Genomic DNA, 14468 nt, shown 5'->3' on the forward strand with positions numbered 1-14468 from the left:
TAAAGAAAAATCTAATAATTTTCTGGTTAATAAAGATGTTACAGAACACTAAGGAGCAATTAAGACGCCATTTCTTCATAAAAATTCACGAAATCAACCCCTGGGGACCCCCTGAGAATCTTTGGGGACCTAAATTTGAGTCGCAGCCCCCACGTTGGGAATGACTAGTATAGACTGGTATATGGAACACTTTTTGGTTGAGAGGTTTCCGCACTACAATATATCAAATTACAAGTGTTTTGCTTAAGTATGGAGTTATGGTGCAGAAATAGACAGAGGGAACTACATAGACCATGATCCTTTGCTCCATTTCAGTGTAGACTACAAGAAGAAATAACAGTTCTAGTTCTTTGGATTAAGTCTTGTCAAGGCATTTTAAGAGGAAAAAGTTGCATATTAACAGTTTTAGCTGTTGAGCCTCCACAAAATATTGCAATAAATATCGTATCGTGAGATGTATATCGTGAAAATATTATACCGAGAGATTTGGATATTGTTACATCCCTAATCATGAGCCTCCCCACCATATCGTGAGCTTTCCCACGATATCACAATAAATATCGTACTGTGAGGTTCATACCGTGACGATATCATTTCGTGAGACTTGGTTATTGTTACAACCCTATGTTTAACCCTTTATTATTAGTCTGTCTATATCTCCAAAGCTCAAAATGCTCTGTTCCATCTTGTGAGGTCTGTTTTTGATGAGGAAACATTAGAACATAGGTCAGAACATAGTGTAATATGGGCCCTTTATTTATTTATTTATTTATTTATTTATTTAATGAGACAGGGACAGCCCACAAATTTTACATTAACCTTAACAGGAGAGATGCATTGTACCAGGTTGTAGCACCACTGCTATTTTTCACTTGTAGTCCCTGGGCAGGTTCTTTGTTTGATTGTACTTAATTGACCTTAGTTATCAACTGTTCTTCCTGGAAACCTGTGTAGCATGTTTAGGAACAAATTTAGGAAAAAAAGGATACAATGTGTGAATTATTGTCTATGCCATGCTGTGGTTTTGCTCTGTACACCCCTCAAATCAAGGGCTTAGACAGTCCGTTACTGCTAATATGCACTGTGCACCTGTCATGTGTGTTAACATTATAATGAATCACGTCTTGACCCGAGACACTGACCTTCTGGTCCTCAAAAGCCTTGCGTAGCTTGATGTAGTTGGTGAGAGCTCTCATGGCGATGGGCAGTTTTCCGATGACCTTGAGGTCGATGGGGCGTCTGTGCGCAGATGTGATGAACGTGTTCATCCACCAGTACGTGGCTTTGGACAGCAGGTTCACAAAGGGCTGAAGGAACCTCACCCCCAGGTCCTGCAGGTCCTCAGGGGGCTTCACCTCTCTCGGGTTGGCGAAACACATGTACCGCTAAAGAAGAGAAGTTATGGTTAGGTGAGCTGAGTCTGAACCATAAACTGTATAAAGAAGTGGACAAAGTGAGTGTGACGTCACCCATAACATTCAGCTCCAGTCAAATGAAGCTCATTGAGACCGCAAATTATAGGGGCGAATTTAGAGCTGCATTCCATTTTTGGAATTCTGACCACAAGTATCATAGCAACCAAAGATCCAATTAGGAATGAGGCTGCTGAAGATAATGGTCCTTCCTCCCTGCACCGCTGGTTTAAGAGGGACTGGGTGCTTAGCAACACTGTCAATCAAACCTGTTGATAAGGCTAGCGATAGTGACCTCAGGGAAAGAAGGCACCTGATTATATATTTTTTTTTATTTATAGATAAAGTGGAATAAAAAACACCAGGATCATTTAGAGTGGGTGAAAACCAAGATTTTAAGATCAAATTGATAAGTCTCACTGCAGCAGTTAGGCTACGTTCAGACTGCAGGACTTAATGCTCAATTAGGATTTTTTTGTGAAATCCAATGTTTTTGCGGGGTCGTTCACATTTCCAATTAAATGTGACTTGTATGTGATCTCCAGTGTGAACATTAAATGGCCCAAAAGTGTCCCACATGTGCACTGGAGACACGATGACGTCAACTGCATCGAGCGTGCTCTGTGTTTACAGAAGTTGTCCAAACATGGACGCGAGCATTGAGCACCTGGAGATTTTAAAGTTCCTCTTGTACCGGAGCCAGAACATGAACAACTTACTTGTTTTAAGAAGATTGAGAAGGAGAAGGACAAGGATTTTTTCCGTGGCGTTTTGTGGGACAGTGGCAGCAACGTTCGTTGAATGGAACATGTGGATCTGGAGACGTAGCCAAGAGTGGTGAGTGGTGATGTGCTTCGCTTCAGTGACAAGGAGTTCATTAACAATTTTCCCCTACTTCACCGTAGAATAGTGACTTTTGTGGCTTGTTGATAACGTGTAGGTCAGCTGAATATGCTTTGGCCGTTCAGACTGAAGTCGCATGTCAAAAGATCAGATATGTATCGGTTTCAGGACCACATATCCAAGTGACCTGGGTCGCTTCTAAAAAAAAAATCGTATCTGTGTCGTTCACACTGTCATTAAAAAAATCAGATACAGGTCACATAGAGGCCAAAAAATCAGATTTGGGTCACTTCAGGCTGCAGTCTGAACGTAGCCTTACAGAGTGAGGGGAGCCAGGATTTCAAGAAAAAGTGACACGGAACCAGAGTCGATGGAGCCAGAAGTGCCAGCATACCCACTTCCTATTTAGAACCCAACAGCTAGCAGGTTTACTATGTCCTTTTACATACACAGTCTTTGATTTGAACACAGCCACAATGATCAGAGCTGGCATGAGCTATAATAACAGTGTTTAGTGTTTTACCAAGTGCACCACACATGACCGTGAGGCATTTGAAAAAGCAATTACTGTGTTTAATTTAGGTTCAATATCCAGATGTGAAGAATAATTAAACCTTAAACGATAGAACAATGTTTAAAGGCGTGTTTTTTCATCCTTTCCAGAGCTATTTTAGTAAAACAAATATAGCACAGGGCAGTGAAATCATGTTTAGGATGTGTGAATATTGATACTTTGCAGTGATATCACAGTGGGGGTGTTCTATCTACATGTATTTCTGTTCTAATGTTCAGCAGTTACCATGGTGACACAATGCACACATTAGTAAACAAAGACAAAAAAAGTTTTTAGATGATCTAAAAAATTAAGAAAAAATACAGAGTGGATATAAGTAGGAGATTTTCAAGAGCCTCTGATCAATGTTCATGGTCCTGTTTAGGTGTAATTTCCAACAAAAAGATAAGAGTGACTTAGAGCCCCATCCACACTAGAACATATTCCAGTTGTTTTCGTTGTGGATGCAGTGTTTGTCCACACTAATCCAACGGAAAACGGCTCCAGAGACGGAACGATCTGGCACTGTGTGGACACCTGAAAATGCTGATATGTTGATACGTGTAGGTGTATGCGCCACAAAGTAATTCATCACCAAAACGCTAAGAGGCTATAATATATGTCCATTCATATCGGTCTATGCGTACGACCTGCAGATGCATAACCTCTGAAAAGTTTAACATGAACCATCTCCAACACAATAGAAGCACAGGACAGAGTCACCATCAGCAGTACACCCCTCTGTCACAGAAAGAACACATATAATCCACTGAGTCGTGTCCTTTAGTCTGACAGAAGCTGAACCGCATCAGAGCACAATAGTGAGCTGTTTTTTCAAGCGCTTAGTTTATACAAATTAGCCATGTGGTTTTAAGTTTCGTTTCTGTAAAATGTAAACAAATATGCTCAAAGCATATTTAGCATAAGTATAAGGCTAGGGAAGGCATGCAGACATAGAAATGATGTGTCTGGATGCAGATCGTTTCCGATACAGTGACACAGTGATTAGTTTCAGTGTAAACGTAACGTAGTGAAAAACTATTGGCTAATACTTGCTACCTTGTGACTGCAATTTTATGTGTGAGAGACTTGTTCAACAGCACCATGCGTAATTTCAACCAAGTCAGCTCTTTCTGGTCAGATTGTGTTCAAATAAAGCTCAAATTAAAGCCGCATTCTATAGGGAATGGGACATAACACAAATTCACGCGTGAGAAGGAACCGTCCACTAGACTGTAGACTGGTTCAGTGAAAGTTGTAGATAACGTGCTGTTGCTCTTTCTGTCATGGGACGAAAGTGTTCTGTTGTGTACGGTCCGTTCACACGATCGGTAGGGAATATAAATACGGTGAAGAAAAGAAAATATACGGTGGAATATCTTTTATTGTTTTCCTGCGTGGAAACAGAATCAAGAGAGTTACATCAATCAAACAGTTTTTTTTCCCCGGTACCATCTCCTCACGTGCTGATGTGTGTATTGAGTCTTCATGGTAACTGCTGAACATTCCACCATAGAGATACATGTAGAGCACCCCCTATGTGAGTTACCGCACAGTATCAATGTCCTCTTAGCGATGTGATCATGTGAAAGATATTGTTTTGCAGGAGTGAATTAGTCCGGTTTTATCTTGTTTAATCCTTATTTGCAGAGAATCAGAGACTGTTCCTTACCCTTCCCCGGATGACACTGATCTCCACGGTCAGCAGGAGCCCATACAGCAGGACCAGGAGTCCAGTGATGCAGTACCTCAGCTGTCTCGGGCCGATGCCGTGCTCTGTGTATTTTGCAAACTTGATGGTCTTCATGATAAAGGCCAGGACCCAGTAAATGAGCAGCGCTGGACACAGAGAACAGGAGGTACAGTCAATTAACAGGGAAAGATATGGACATCATGTGGTACAGATATTAGATACAAACTTTGTCTGTATTCAGCTTCATGTTTTATTGTATGTATAGGGTGACTAGATTTTCAAAATAATAAAAAAAACTGGGACACCTCTGGTTTGTGGTGGTCGATAATAATAAAACTGTGAAACGAGTGCGTAATTAAGGAAAACTGTTATACTCTTGGCTCATTCAAGACTAATTTTGTTTACGTTTTGGTCATTTTTCAGCAGATTTTCTATATTTTACCTAAACAAATGACAATTTATGCCTTTCTTTACTGTTGGCAAGGATCAAATTACTCAAAAATAAGGACATCTGGAACATTTCTTGTATAAAACTGGGACAAAACACTGGTTTTGGATAAGGAGTTTGGGACAGGGGACACAGGGCTCAAAACTGGGACCGTCCTGGGTAAATAGAGGAGTCTGGTCACCCTATGCAAGAAACCGCATGTGTTTTAGTGTGTTAGTGTGTGTATGCATGTTTGTGTGTGTGTGCATATATGTGGATGAGACTGTGCATGTTGTGGGGGTCGGATGCATGCACGTCTGTTTTTAATGACTGTAAAGCACTTTGAGTTACATTCTTTTGTATGAAAAGTGCTTTTATAAATACATTTTGATTGATCTATACTATAATTATGTCATCAGGACCATGAAGCTTTACAGTCCCACCCACTTCCACAAGTAAATTTCCCGTTCTTTTCCCCACTTTAAAGACACAACAGAGACTAACCATCTTAAAATTCAGCTAAATGTTTTAATTAGTGCTGTCATGCGATTAAAAAAATTGAGAGATTAATTAATTATGATCTGTAATTAATTAATCTAATTAATCTCATTTTAATCTCACCTAAAAATTGCTGAGAAAAGCCTTCAATTTGAGGTATTTTCATTTAAATTCATTATTACATTATTGTGGCAGATCAAAAGACTAATATAGATTTTAAAAAGTGACTTTATAAAGTCATTCATTGTTTAACAAATCTCTCCAAATTGTCTGTTGAGCCCAAGTCTCCATGAATAAGAAACTGTTTGCTGTAAAGCAGCAAAGACGAGGAAATCTGAACATAATAACTTTTGTCTACTTAAAGACAATAAAAAGTCCAGTCTTTCCTTAACCATATTAAAAATATTATTGATAGAGAAATGCTTTATATATGAGATCACTGGTTTTAGTCCTTGTTTTAGTCCTGGTTTAGACCTGCTTTAGTCCTAGTTTAGTCCTGGAATGGATTAATCTTGTTTTAGTCCTGGTGTTAGTTCTGGTTTAGTCCTGGTTTAGTCCTGGTTTAGACCTGGTTTAGACCTGGTTTTAGTTCTGGTTTTAGTTCTGGTTTAGTCCTGGTTTATTCCTGGTTTTAGTTCTGGTTTTAGTTCTGGTTTAGCCCTGGTTTAGACCTGGTTTAGACCTGGTTTTAGTTCTGGTTTAGTCCTGGTTTAGTCCTGGACTGGTTTAGTCCTGGTTTTAGTCTTGGTGTTAGTTCTGGTTTAGAGGTTCACAGGAGGAAGCACGGTTTACGCAGCGTACGCGAGAAAACACGATCCACACGCACGTCGGTGTCCGCGCAGTAACTACGGAAGGAAACGTGGTCCGCGCGTTCTCAGGTTGATGACGATGATGAAGGTGTGTGTTTGTTTGTGTGTGTTTGTGTGCGTGTTTGTATGTGTTTGTGTTTTTGTGTGTTTGTGTTTGTTTGTGTGCGTGTGTGTGTGTGTGTTTGTATGTGTTTGTGTTTGTGTGTGTTTGTGTGTGTTGTGTGTGTTTGTGTGTTGTGTGTGTGTTTGTATGTGTTTGTGTTTGTGTGTGTGTGTGTTTGTATGTGTTTGTGTTTGTGTGTGTGTGTGTTTGTGTGTGTTTGTGTTTGTGTGTGTTTGTGTGTGTTTGTATGTGTTTGTGTTTGTGTGTGTTTGTGTGTTGTGTGTTTTGTGTTTGTATGTGTTTGTGTTTGTGTGTGTGTGTGTTTGTATGTGTTTGTGTTTGTGTGTGTTTGTGTGCGTGTTTGTATGTGTTTGTGTTTGTGTGTGTTTGTGTTTGTGTGTGTTTGTGTGTGTTTGTGTGTGTGTCCCCTCATGTGGCAGGTCACTATAGGACAGTAGTGCAGACATCATGAGCCTATGCAGGTTGTTTTCACCAGTGACATTTAAGTTGTAGGCGATTTTATATTTGTTATTTTCTTTTATATTTCACGTCGGGAGAATAATTTCCAAGACACAAATGTGTTTTTACCTGTGCGCTGCTGCCTCTGTTCTACTGGCTCTTCGACTTCGTCCATTGTGCGACAGACGTTTACATCGCTCTTACTGCGCGCGTTTTGTGGGGGTTTCCGGCAATGAGTGGAATTACCGAAATAAAAAAAATTATAAATGTGTTCTTTGTGTGTGTGTGTGTGTGTGTGTGTTGTTGTCCCAACAACACATAAAAAACAGGTTTTATAATAAAGCAACTCGCATACAGAAACAGTAAAGTTAGAGATTAAAAATGAGATTAACGCGATTAAAAAACATAACGCGCTAAATATGACTGTAATTAATTAATCGCAGTTAACGCGATAATTTGACACCCCTAGTTTTAATAACTTTTAAAAGTGTGTTTCTGAAACTTTACATACAATTTTAGGTCCTTTGGTCATTAATTACCACATATCAAACATACCTACAAGTACATACTGGTACAATGCATCTCTCTTGTTAAGGTTAATGTATATTGTGCATATATCTGTCTCATTAAGTAAATAAACTAATCTAAACTACACAAAACTAAACATTTTATCTGAAATTATTGGGAAATTTACTTCCAGAGCCTTAATGGCCGAAACTGTTGAGACCATACAACTTTCTGTATTCACTGTTTCACTGCACACTGCAAAGTTAGTAGTAAGGAACTGCCCACTGAAGTTATTTTAAGGCGGAGGTATTTTACTTATACATATACATAACATATTTAGATCACCATGTTACCATTATTGTGTTGAAAATGGGAAATTACGGACAAAATTGTGAAATAAAAGGAGCTACGTTTTTTCAGTACAAAGTGAATTGGAGCCAGAGTCGATGGAGCCAGAAGCACACCTATGCTCATTTCCTATTTAGAACACGGCAGCTTGCAGGTCAGCTAAAAAAAAGTCGATTTAACCTCTTCTTTAATCAAAAATTAATCTTTGAATGACATTATATTTGATTTATTAGCCTTTCCTGATCATGAAAGTCAACTCATAAAAATAAACATGCACAAGAGGGTGCAGATAAAAATAAGACCATTATGAGTTATGTCAGTGCCAGCACACAGGCCAGAGGTTCAAACTGTATTAACAAGATTTACGAGATAGAAACAAGCTGTCACGCCCCTGCCTGTGACCTGAGTCTTCCTTGTGTGGATGTGGGCGGAGTCTGCTGGGAGCACCTGCTCTCCATCTGCAATCAAGCCTGCTACAAAGGCCCAGCTCTCCAGCCAGACTCTGCCAGATTGTTTCGTCTACCTGATGGTGATCTACCAGTCAGCTCAGTTTTTGTTTCTACGTCGCTTCCTGTTACTTACCTGCATTTTTGTATTTCCTAGTTCCCGCTGTGGAAGACTCCGGCATTCCAGCTCCTGGCTCCTCGCTCCTCCACTGCCTATCCTGCCTCGTCAATAAACCTTTGTTTCTTTTTTGCATTTTTGCCCTCGTTCTGAGTCTGTTTTTGGGGTCCACTCCAGTGGTACACAACAGAACAATCTGGCCAAGACATGGACTCCCCAGACCCAGTTCGAGCAGCACTCCAAGCCCAAGGACTGAGAATTCAACAGCAAGAGAAGCAAGTGAGTAGCCTCAGAGAAGAACTCAGATCTGCTAATGACGGTCACCAAGAGGCATTTCTCAGATATCCTCTCAGATGAACTTCATTATTGAGCGATTCAAGCAAATGGAAGATACATCGTTTCCACCTGCACGAGCTACTCCACCTCCCACTCCTGAAGTTATTTCTGCCCTTCCTCCTCCTGGATCTTCTCTCATTCGTTTGTCCAGTCCAGAGAGATTTTCCGGTGAGTCAGGCGATTGTCGGCCATTTCTGTCTCAATGCGAGTTGCATTTCGAATTCCAACCTGCTTCATTTCCCTCCGACCATGCTAAAGTTGCATATATAATCTCCTACTTGACTGGTCGAGCTAGAGCCTGGGTTACAGCGGAGTGGGATCGGCACTCTACCATCTGCAATTCCCTTCCTCTTTTCCTCAAAACTTTCAACCAAATCTTCCAGACCGTTTCACCTGGTCGAGAGGCTGCTAAGGCCTTGGTCTCATTACGACAAGGACGACGCAGCGTGCTGGATTACGCCTTGGAGTTTCGTACTCTCTCGGCTGACAGTGGGTGGAATCAGTTGGCCCTAGTGGATGCTTTTTTCAACGGACTTTCTGAGACTATTAAAGACCACCTAACTCCCCTTGATTTACCCTCTGAGTTGGAGGCTTTGATTGCTCTGGCCTCTAGGATTGACAAAAGACTGACTGAGAGGGAGCGAGTCCGTATCCGTCAGTTTCCCCCACAGCCCAGAAGAATGAACTTCAGGGAGAGGGTTTCTCCAGTTTCCTCCGTGCCTTCTGTGCCTACTGTCGATTCAGAGGAACCTATGCAACTGGGTCGGGCCCGACTAACTCCAGCTGAACGCCAACGCCGACAAAGGTCGGGCCTTTGCTTTTACTGTGGACAAGAAGGTCATTTCATCAGTGCTTGCCCCTTGCGGCCAAAAGACCAGGCTCACCTGTGAGTGGAGGGGTCCTAGTGAGCCATGTTTCCTCTCCTACGCAATTTTCTCCGGACCGGCTTCTCCTTCAGACCTCCTTGCTGTGGTTACGTGAGTGCCTCTCTTTCCATAGTTTGTTGACTCTGGGGCCGACGATAATTTTATTGATTCCAACCTTGTTCATCAAGCGAATATTCCTACCGAACCATTAGAGTTTCCCAGAGAGGTTAATGCACTAAACGGTAACCACCTAGCCAAAATCACTCATCGCACCATGCCTGTTACCCTTATTCTGTCTGGCAACCACAGAGAGGAAATACAGTTATTAATCATTCCATCTCCTCAAGCTCCGGTGGTTTTGGGACTACCTTGGCTCAAGCTGCACAACCCACAAATTGACTGGTCAGCCAATAAGGTTAACAGCTGGAGTGTTCATTGTCACTCCCATTGCCTCAAGTCAGCCGTCACGGTGAGTAAAGGTTCTAACTCCACTCCACCTAGTCCACCTGATTTGACCTCCATTCCAACCATATATCATGATTTGGCTCAAGTATTCAGCAAAGAGAAAGCACTGTCTCTTCCTCCTCACCATCCTTATGATTGTGCCATAGATTTACTCCCTGGAGCTCCTTTGCCTTCTAGTCGTTTGTATAAACTTACCCGTCCTGAAAGAGAAACTATGGAGCAGTATATTAAAGACTCTCTGGCAGCTGGTTTAATTCGGCCCTCCTCGTCCCCTGTAGGGGCTGGATTTTTCTTTGTGGAGAAGAAGGATAAAACTTTACGATCCTGCATTGATTATCGTGGATTAAATGACATTACCATAAAAAATAAATATCCCCTACCACTCATTGACTCTGCGTTCGAGCCTCTCCATCAAGCAAACATTTTTACCAAACTTGACCTCCGCAATGCCTATCATCTGGTCCGCATCCGCCAAGGAGATGAGTGTAAGACTGCGTTTAATACTCCCATTGGACATTTTGAGTACTTAGTCATGCCGTTCGGACTTACTAATGCCCCTGCCGTATTCCAAGCCCTGGTCAATGATGTGCTCCGTGACATGCTCAATAAATTTGTATTTGTTTATCTGGATGACATTTTGATTTTCTCTTGAGATCTTGAAGAACATGTGGAGCATGTGAGGCTGGTCCTGCAAAGACTTTTAGAGAACAAGTTATTTGTAAAAGCCGAAAAGTGTGAATTCCATGCCACCACTGTTAACTTTCTCGGTTTTGTCATTGAGCAGGGACAACTTAAGCCTGATCCGGCTAAAGTGAAAGCTGTTGCGGAGTGGCCTAGACCCGAGACACGCAAACAACTCCAGCGTTTTCTGGGATTTGCCAACTTCTACAGAAGATTCATCAAAGACTACAGTAGAAAAGCAGCTCCTCTTACCTGTCTGACCTCCACCCTTGTCCCGTTCAAGTGGTCTCATGACGCAGAAGTAGCTTTTTCCACACTCAAACAACTTTTCATAACTGCTCCTGTTTTGTCTCATCCAGATCCATCAATACAATTTATTGTTGAAGTTGACGCCTCTGACTCAGGAGTGGGTGCTGTCCTGTCCCAGCGTTGCCCAAAGGATCAGAAAATTCACCCCTGTGCCTACTACTCCCGGCAATTAACACCAGCGGAAGCCAACTATGACGTTGGCAACCGTGAACTTCTGGCAGTTGTTTTGGCCCTCCAGGACTGGCGCCACTGGCTGGAAGGAGCTGAGCACCCCTTTATTGTGTGGACTGACCACAAAAATCTTTCTTACCTTCGTTCTGCTAAAAGGTTGAACTCCCGTCAGGCTCGATGGGCGCTGTTCCTGGGAAGATTTAATTTTGTTTTAACTTACCGTCCTGGATCCCGGAATACTAAGCCAGATGCCCTGTCCCGTCAGTCCACTTCTGAGGAGACTGAAACCCAACCCACTCCTATCCTACCTCCATCTTGCATCATTGACAAACCAGACTCTTTGATCAAGTCCTCGACTTCAAGTTTCCTTCTTGGTGCCGTTAGCTGGGAGATTGAGAAGTTAGTCCGGGAGGCCCAACAAACCCAACCTGACCCAGGTACTGGTCCACCCAATTGTCTTTTTGTACCCGACTCTGTGCGCTCCCAAGTCCTCCAGTGGGGGCACTCCTCCAAGCTAACTTGTCATCCTGGTTTTTATCGCACTTTAGTTTTCCTTAGACAAAGATTTTGGTGGCCCTCCATGTCTCGGGACACCAGAGTCTTTGTTTCTGCTTGTCCTGTGTGCGCTCGCAGCAAATCCAGTCAACTGCCCCCTGCTGGTCTTCTCCATCCTCTACCCATCCCCAGCCGGCCTTGGTCACATATAGCAGTGGACTTTGTTACGGGTCTCCCCACGTCAGAAGGTAACACCACTATCTTAACCATCGTGCATCGTTTCTCTAAAGCCGTGCATTTTGTTCCTCTCCCCAAATTACCTTCATCCTTTGAAACGGCTAAACTCTTGGTGCAACATGTGTTTCGTCTTCACGGTATTCCCACAGACATTGTGTCAGACAGAGGCCCACAATTCTCCTCTCAGGTTTGGAAGGCCTTTTGTCTGTCTCTAGGGACTTCTGTCAGCCTTTCCTCTGGTTATCACCCGCAATCTAATGGACAAACCGAGAGGGCTAACCAGGACTTGGAGTCTGCACTGCGCTGTGTCACAGCTCGTAACCCCACCACTTGGAGTTCTTTTTTGCCTTGGGTCGAGTACGCCCACAATTCCTTGGTGTCATCTGCCACAGGTATGTCTCCTTTTATGGTGTCTCTGGGCTTTCAACCACCTGTATTCCCTGCTCAGGAGACGGAAGTCGCAGTCCCTTCTGTCCAGGCTAATCTACGACGCTGCCGTAGTGTTTGGAAGGCAGCCAATGCAGCACTCAAACGCACAAGTCTTCGTAACCAGGAGAGTGCCAATCGCCACCGTGTACCATGTCCCACTTACCAACCAGGGCAAAAGGTTTGGCTTTCCTCTCGAGATTTGCCTCTTCATGTAGAGTCTCGTAAATTGGCTCCTAAGTTTGTTGGACCTTTCACCATCGAAAAAGTCAAATTACCAAGATCTATGAACATTCATCCCTCTTTTCACGTGTCCCTATTAAAACCTGTGGTTTCTAGTCCCCTCAGCCTCCGGCCGATCCCCCTCCTCCCACCCGGATCATCGACAATCACCCTGCTTTCACTGTGCGCCATATCCTGGATGTCCAGCGTCGTGGGAGGGGTCACCAGTACCTTGTGGACTGGGAAGGGTATGGTCCTAAGGAGCGATCTTGGGTCCCTCGGCATTACATCCTTGATGCCTCTCTGCTCCGGGATTTATACAGGACCTTCCCTGACAAGCCTGGTAGGACGTCCGGAGACGTCCCCTAGGAGGGGGGGTACTGTCACGCCCCTGCCTGTGACCTGAGTCTTCCTTGTGTGGATGTGGGCGGAGTCTGCTGGGAGCACCTGCTCTCCATCTGCAATCAAGCCTGCTACAAAGGCCCAGCTCTCCAGCCAGACTCTGCCAGATTGTTTCGTCTACCTGATGGTGATCTACCAGTCGGCTCAGTTTTTGTTTCTACGTCGCTTCCTGTTACTTACCTGCATTTTTGTATTTCCTAGTTCCCGCTGTGGAAGACTCCGGCATTCCAGCTCCTGGCTCCTCGCTCCTCCACTGCCTATCCTGCCTCGTCAATAAACCTTTGTTTCTTTTTTGCATTTTTGCCCTCGTTCTGAGTCTGTTTTTGGGGTCCACTCCAGTGGTACACAACACAAGCCATAGAAATGTAAAACTGCTGCTTCTGTCTCCCAGTGATTCGAAGATCAAACATAAAACTCAGATTTATCGACGTGCACAGAGTTGTAAATACTGAAACGCGAGCTGCACACATATGAGTTAATAAAACATGGAGGAAGCAACAGGGGGATAGAGGAGTAATAAAAAGGAAAAATGCATGAACACACATCTATAGTATGTCACAATTCTACCGGGCATAAGTTCACATTTTGATTGTACTTGCATTAAAGAGCCCGTGTTACACTATTTTTTGATTTACAGTGAGTTATAATGTTGTTTATTCATCACAAACATACCCGGAGTTGTGTTTTGTGTGAATTCAAACATGTTTAACACACAAATCCTGCAAATTTAGGCTGAGTTCTTCTCTTAAACTGAAAACTGTCGATGCAGGGCGTGTTTTTAAACTCCGTACACCTTCACTAAACTCATTTGGATGATTTAAGATGTGGGATTGCCAGTCACTATTGAACAAAAGGTAAAAGGTAGCCGGCACAGAGCATTTTGAGCTGTGGAGATATAGACAGACTGATAATAAAGGGTTACTCAAACATGTGTAAAAGAAAAAAAAAGCTCTAATTAAAGCTCAATTTCACATAATATTTAATAATATGTCAGCTCATCTTGCTTCATCTGTCACCAAAGCCCCTAGTGTGAATTGAGATGTTGATTTGTGACTGCATTCAAATAGTTTCAATAAATAAATAATAGCGCATGGGTCTTATTCATTATTCATTCAGTCTTCACTCTGTTCATATACAAGTATAGATTCAAATATGGATGTCATTCTGTGCGTTGAGCCTCTACATCATAAATCACACTATTAAACAGAAACATTAAGTTAGGTTCACTCTCATCTTGGTTTGATGCCAGTCTAGTCCCAATGTAGTCCTTGTTTAGACCTGATCTAGTCCAGGTTAATTCCTGTTGGTTGGTTTGTTTGTTTGTTTTTTGAAGAACTTTTTTTTTTTTTTTATCCCTGTAGGGGAATTCTTCTCTCCATTTCACCCATCCTTTCAGGAGCAGTGGGCAGCACATGGGACCTATCTTCATAATCTTGTTGCTAGGCTCAGTCAGGACTGCCTTAGCTGAAGGATTTAACCTATGGTGCATGTTTGGGTTGAGTGTCCAGAGGAAAACTCACCCAGAATGATACAGTATGTAATTTTCTAGTGGTGGCACATCACCAGCATGATTCCATGGAAATTGAGGGTTAAAAACCGATATTTTGAAACATTCTCAATTAAGATAGACAAATTTCATGCT

General features: G+C 42.6%; 1 protein-coding gene across 1 annotated transcript in view; it reads right to left on the reverse strand.

Moving 5' to 3' along the window:
* Positions 1–14468, reverse strand: part of abcc8 (ATP-binding cassette, sub-family C (CFTR/MRP), member 8) — a 169310-nt gene that overhangs the window by 136949 nt on the left and 17893 nt on the right. The window contains exons 5-6 of the mRNA XM_055155789.1: positions 4481–4647; positions 1137–1385 (exon numbers count right to left, since the gene is read on the reverse strand). Of these exons, the coding sequence (XP_055011764.1) occupies positions 1137–1385; positions 4481–4647 (416 nt within the window). The remainder of the gene's footprint in view (positions 1–1136; positions 1386–4480; positions 4648–14468) is intronic.

Source organism: Boleophthalmus pectinirostris, unplaced genomic scaffold, assembly GCF_026225935.1.
Source record: "Boleophthalmus pectinirostris isolate CB_2022bp ecotype Guang Dong unplaced genomic scaffold, ASM2622593v1 HiC_scaffold_2, whole genome shotgun sequence".
NCBI classification, from domain to species: Eukaryota; Metazoa; Chordata; class Actinopteri; order Gobiiformes; family Gobiidae; genus Boleophthalmus; species Boleophthalmus pectinirostris.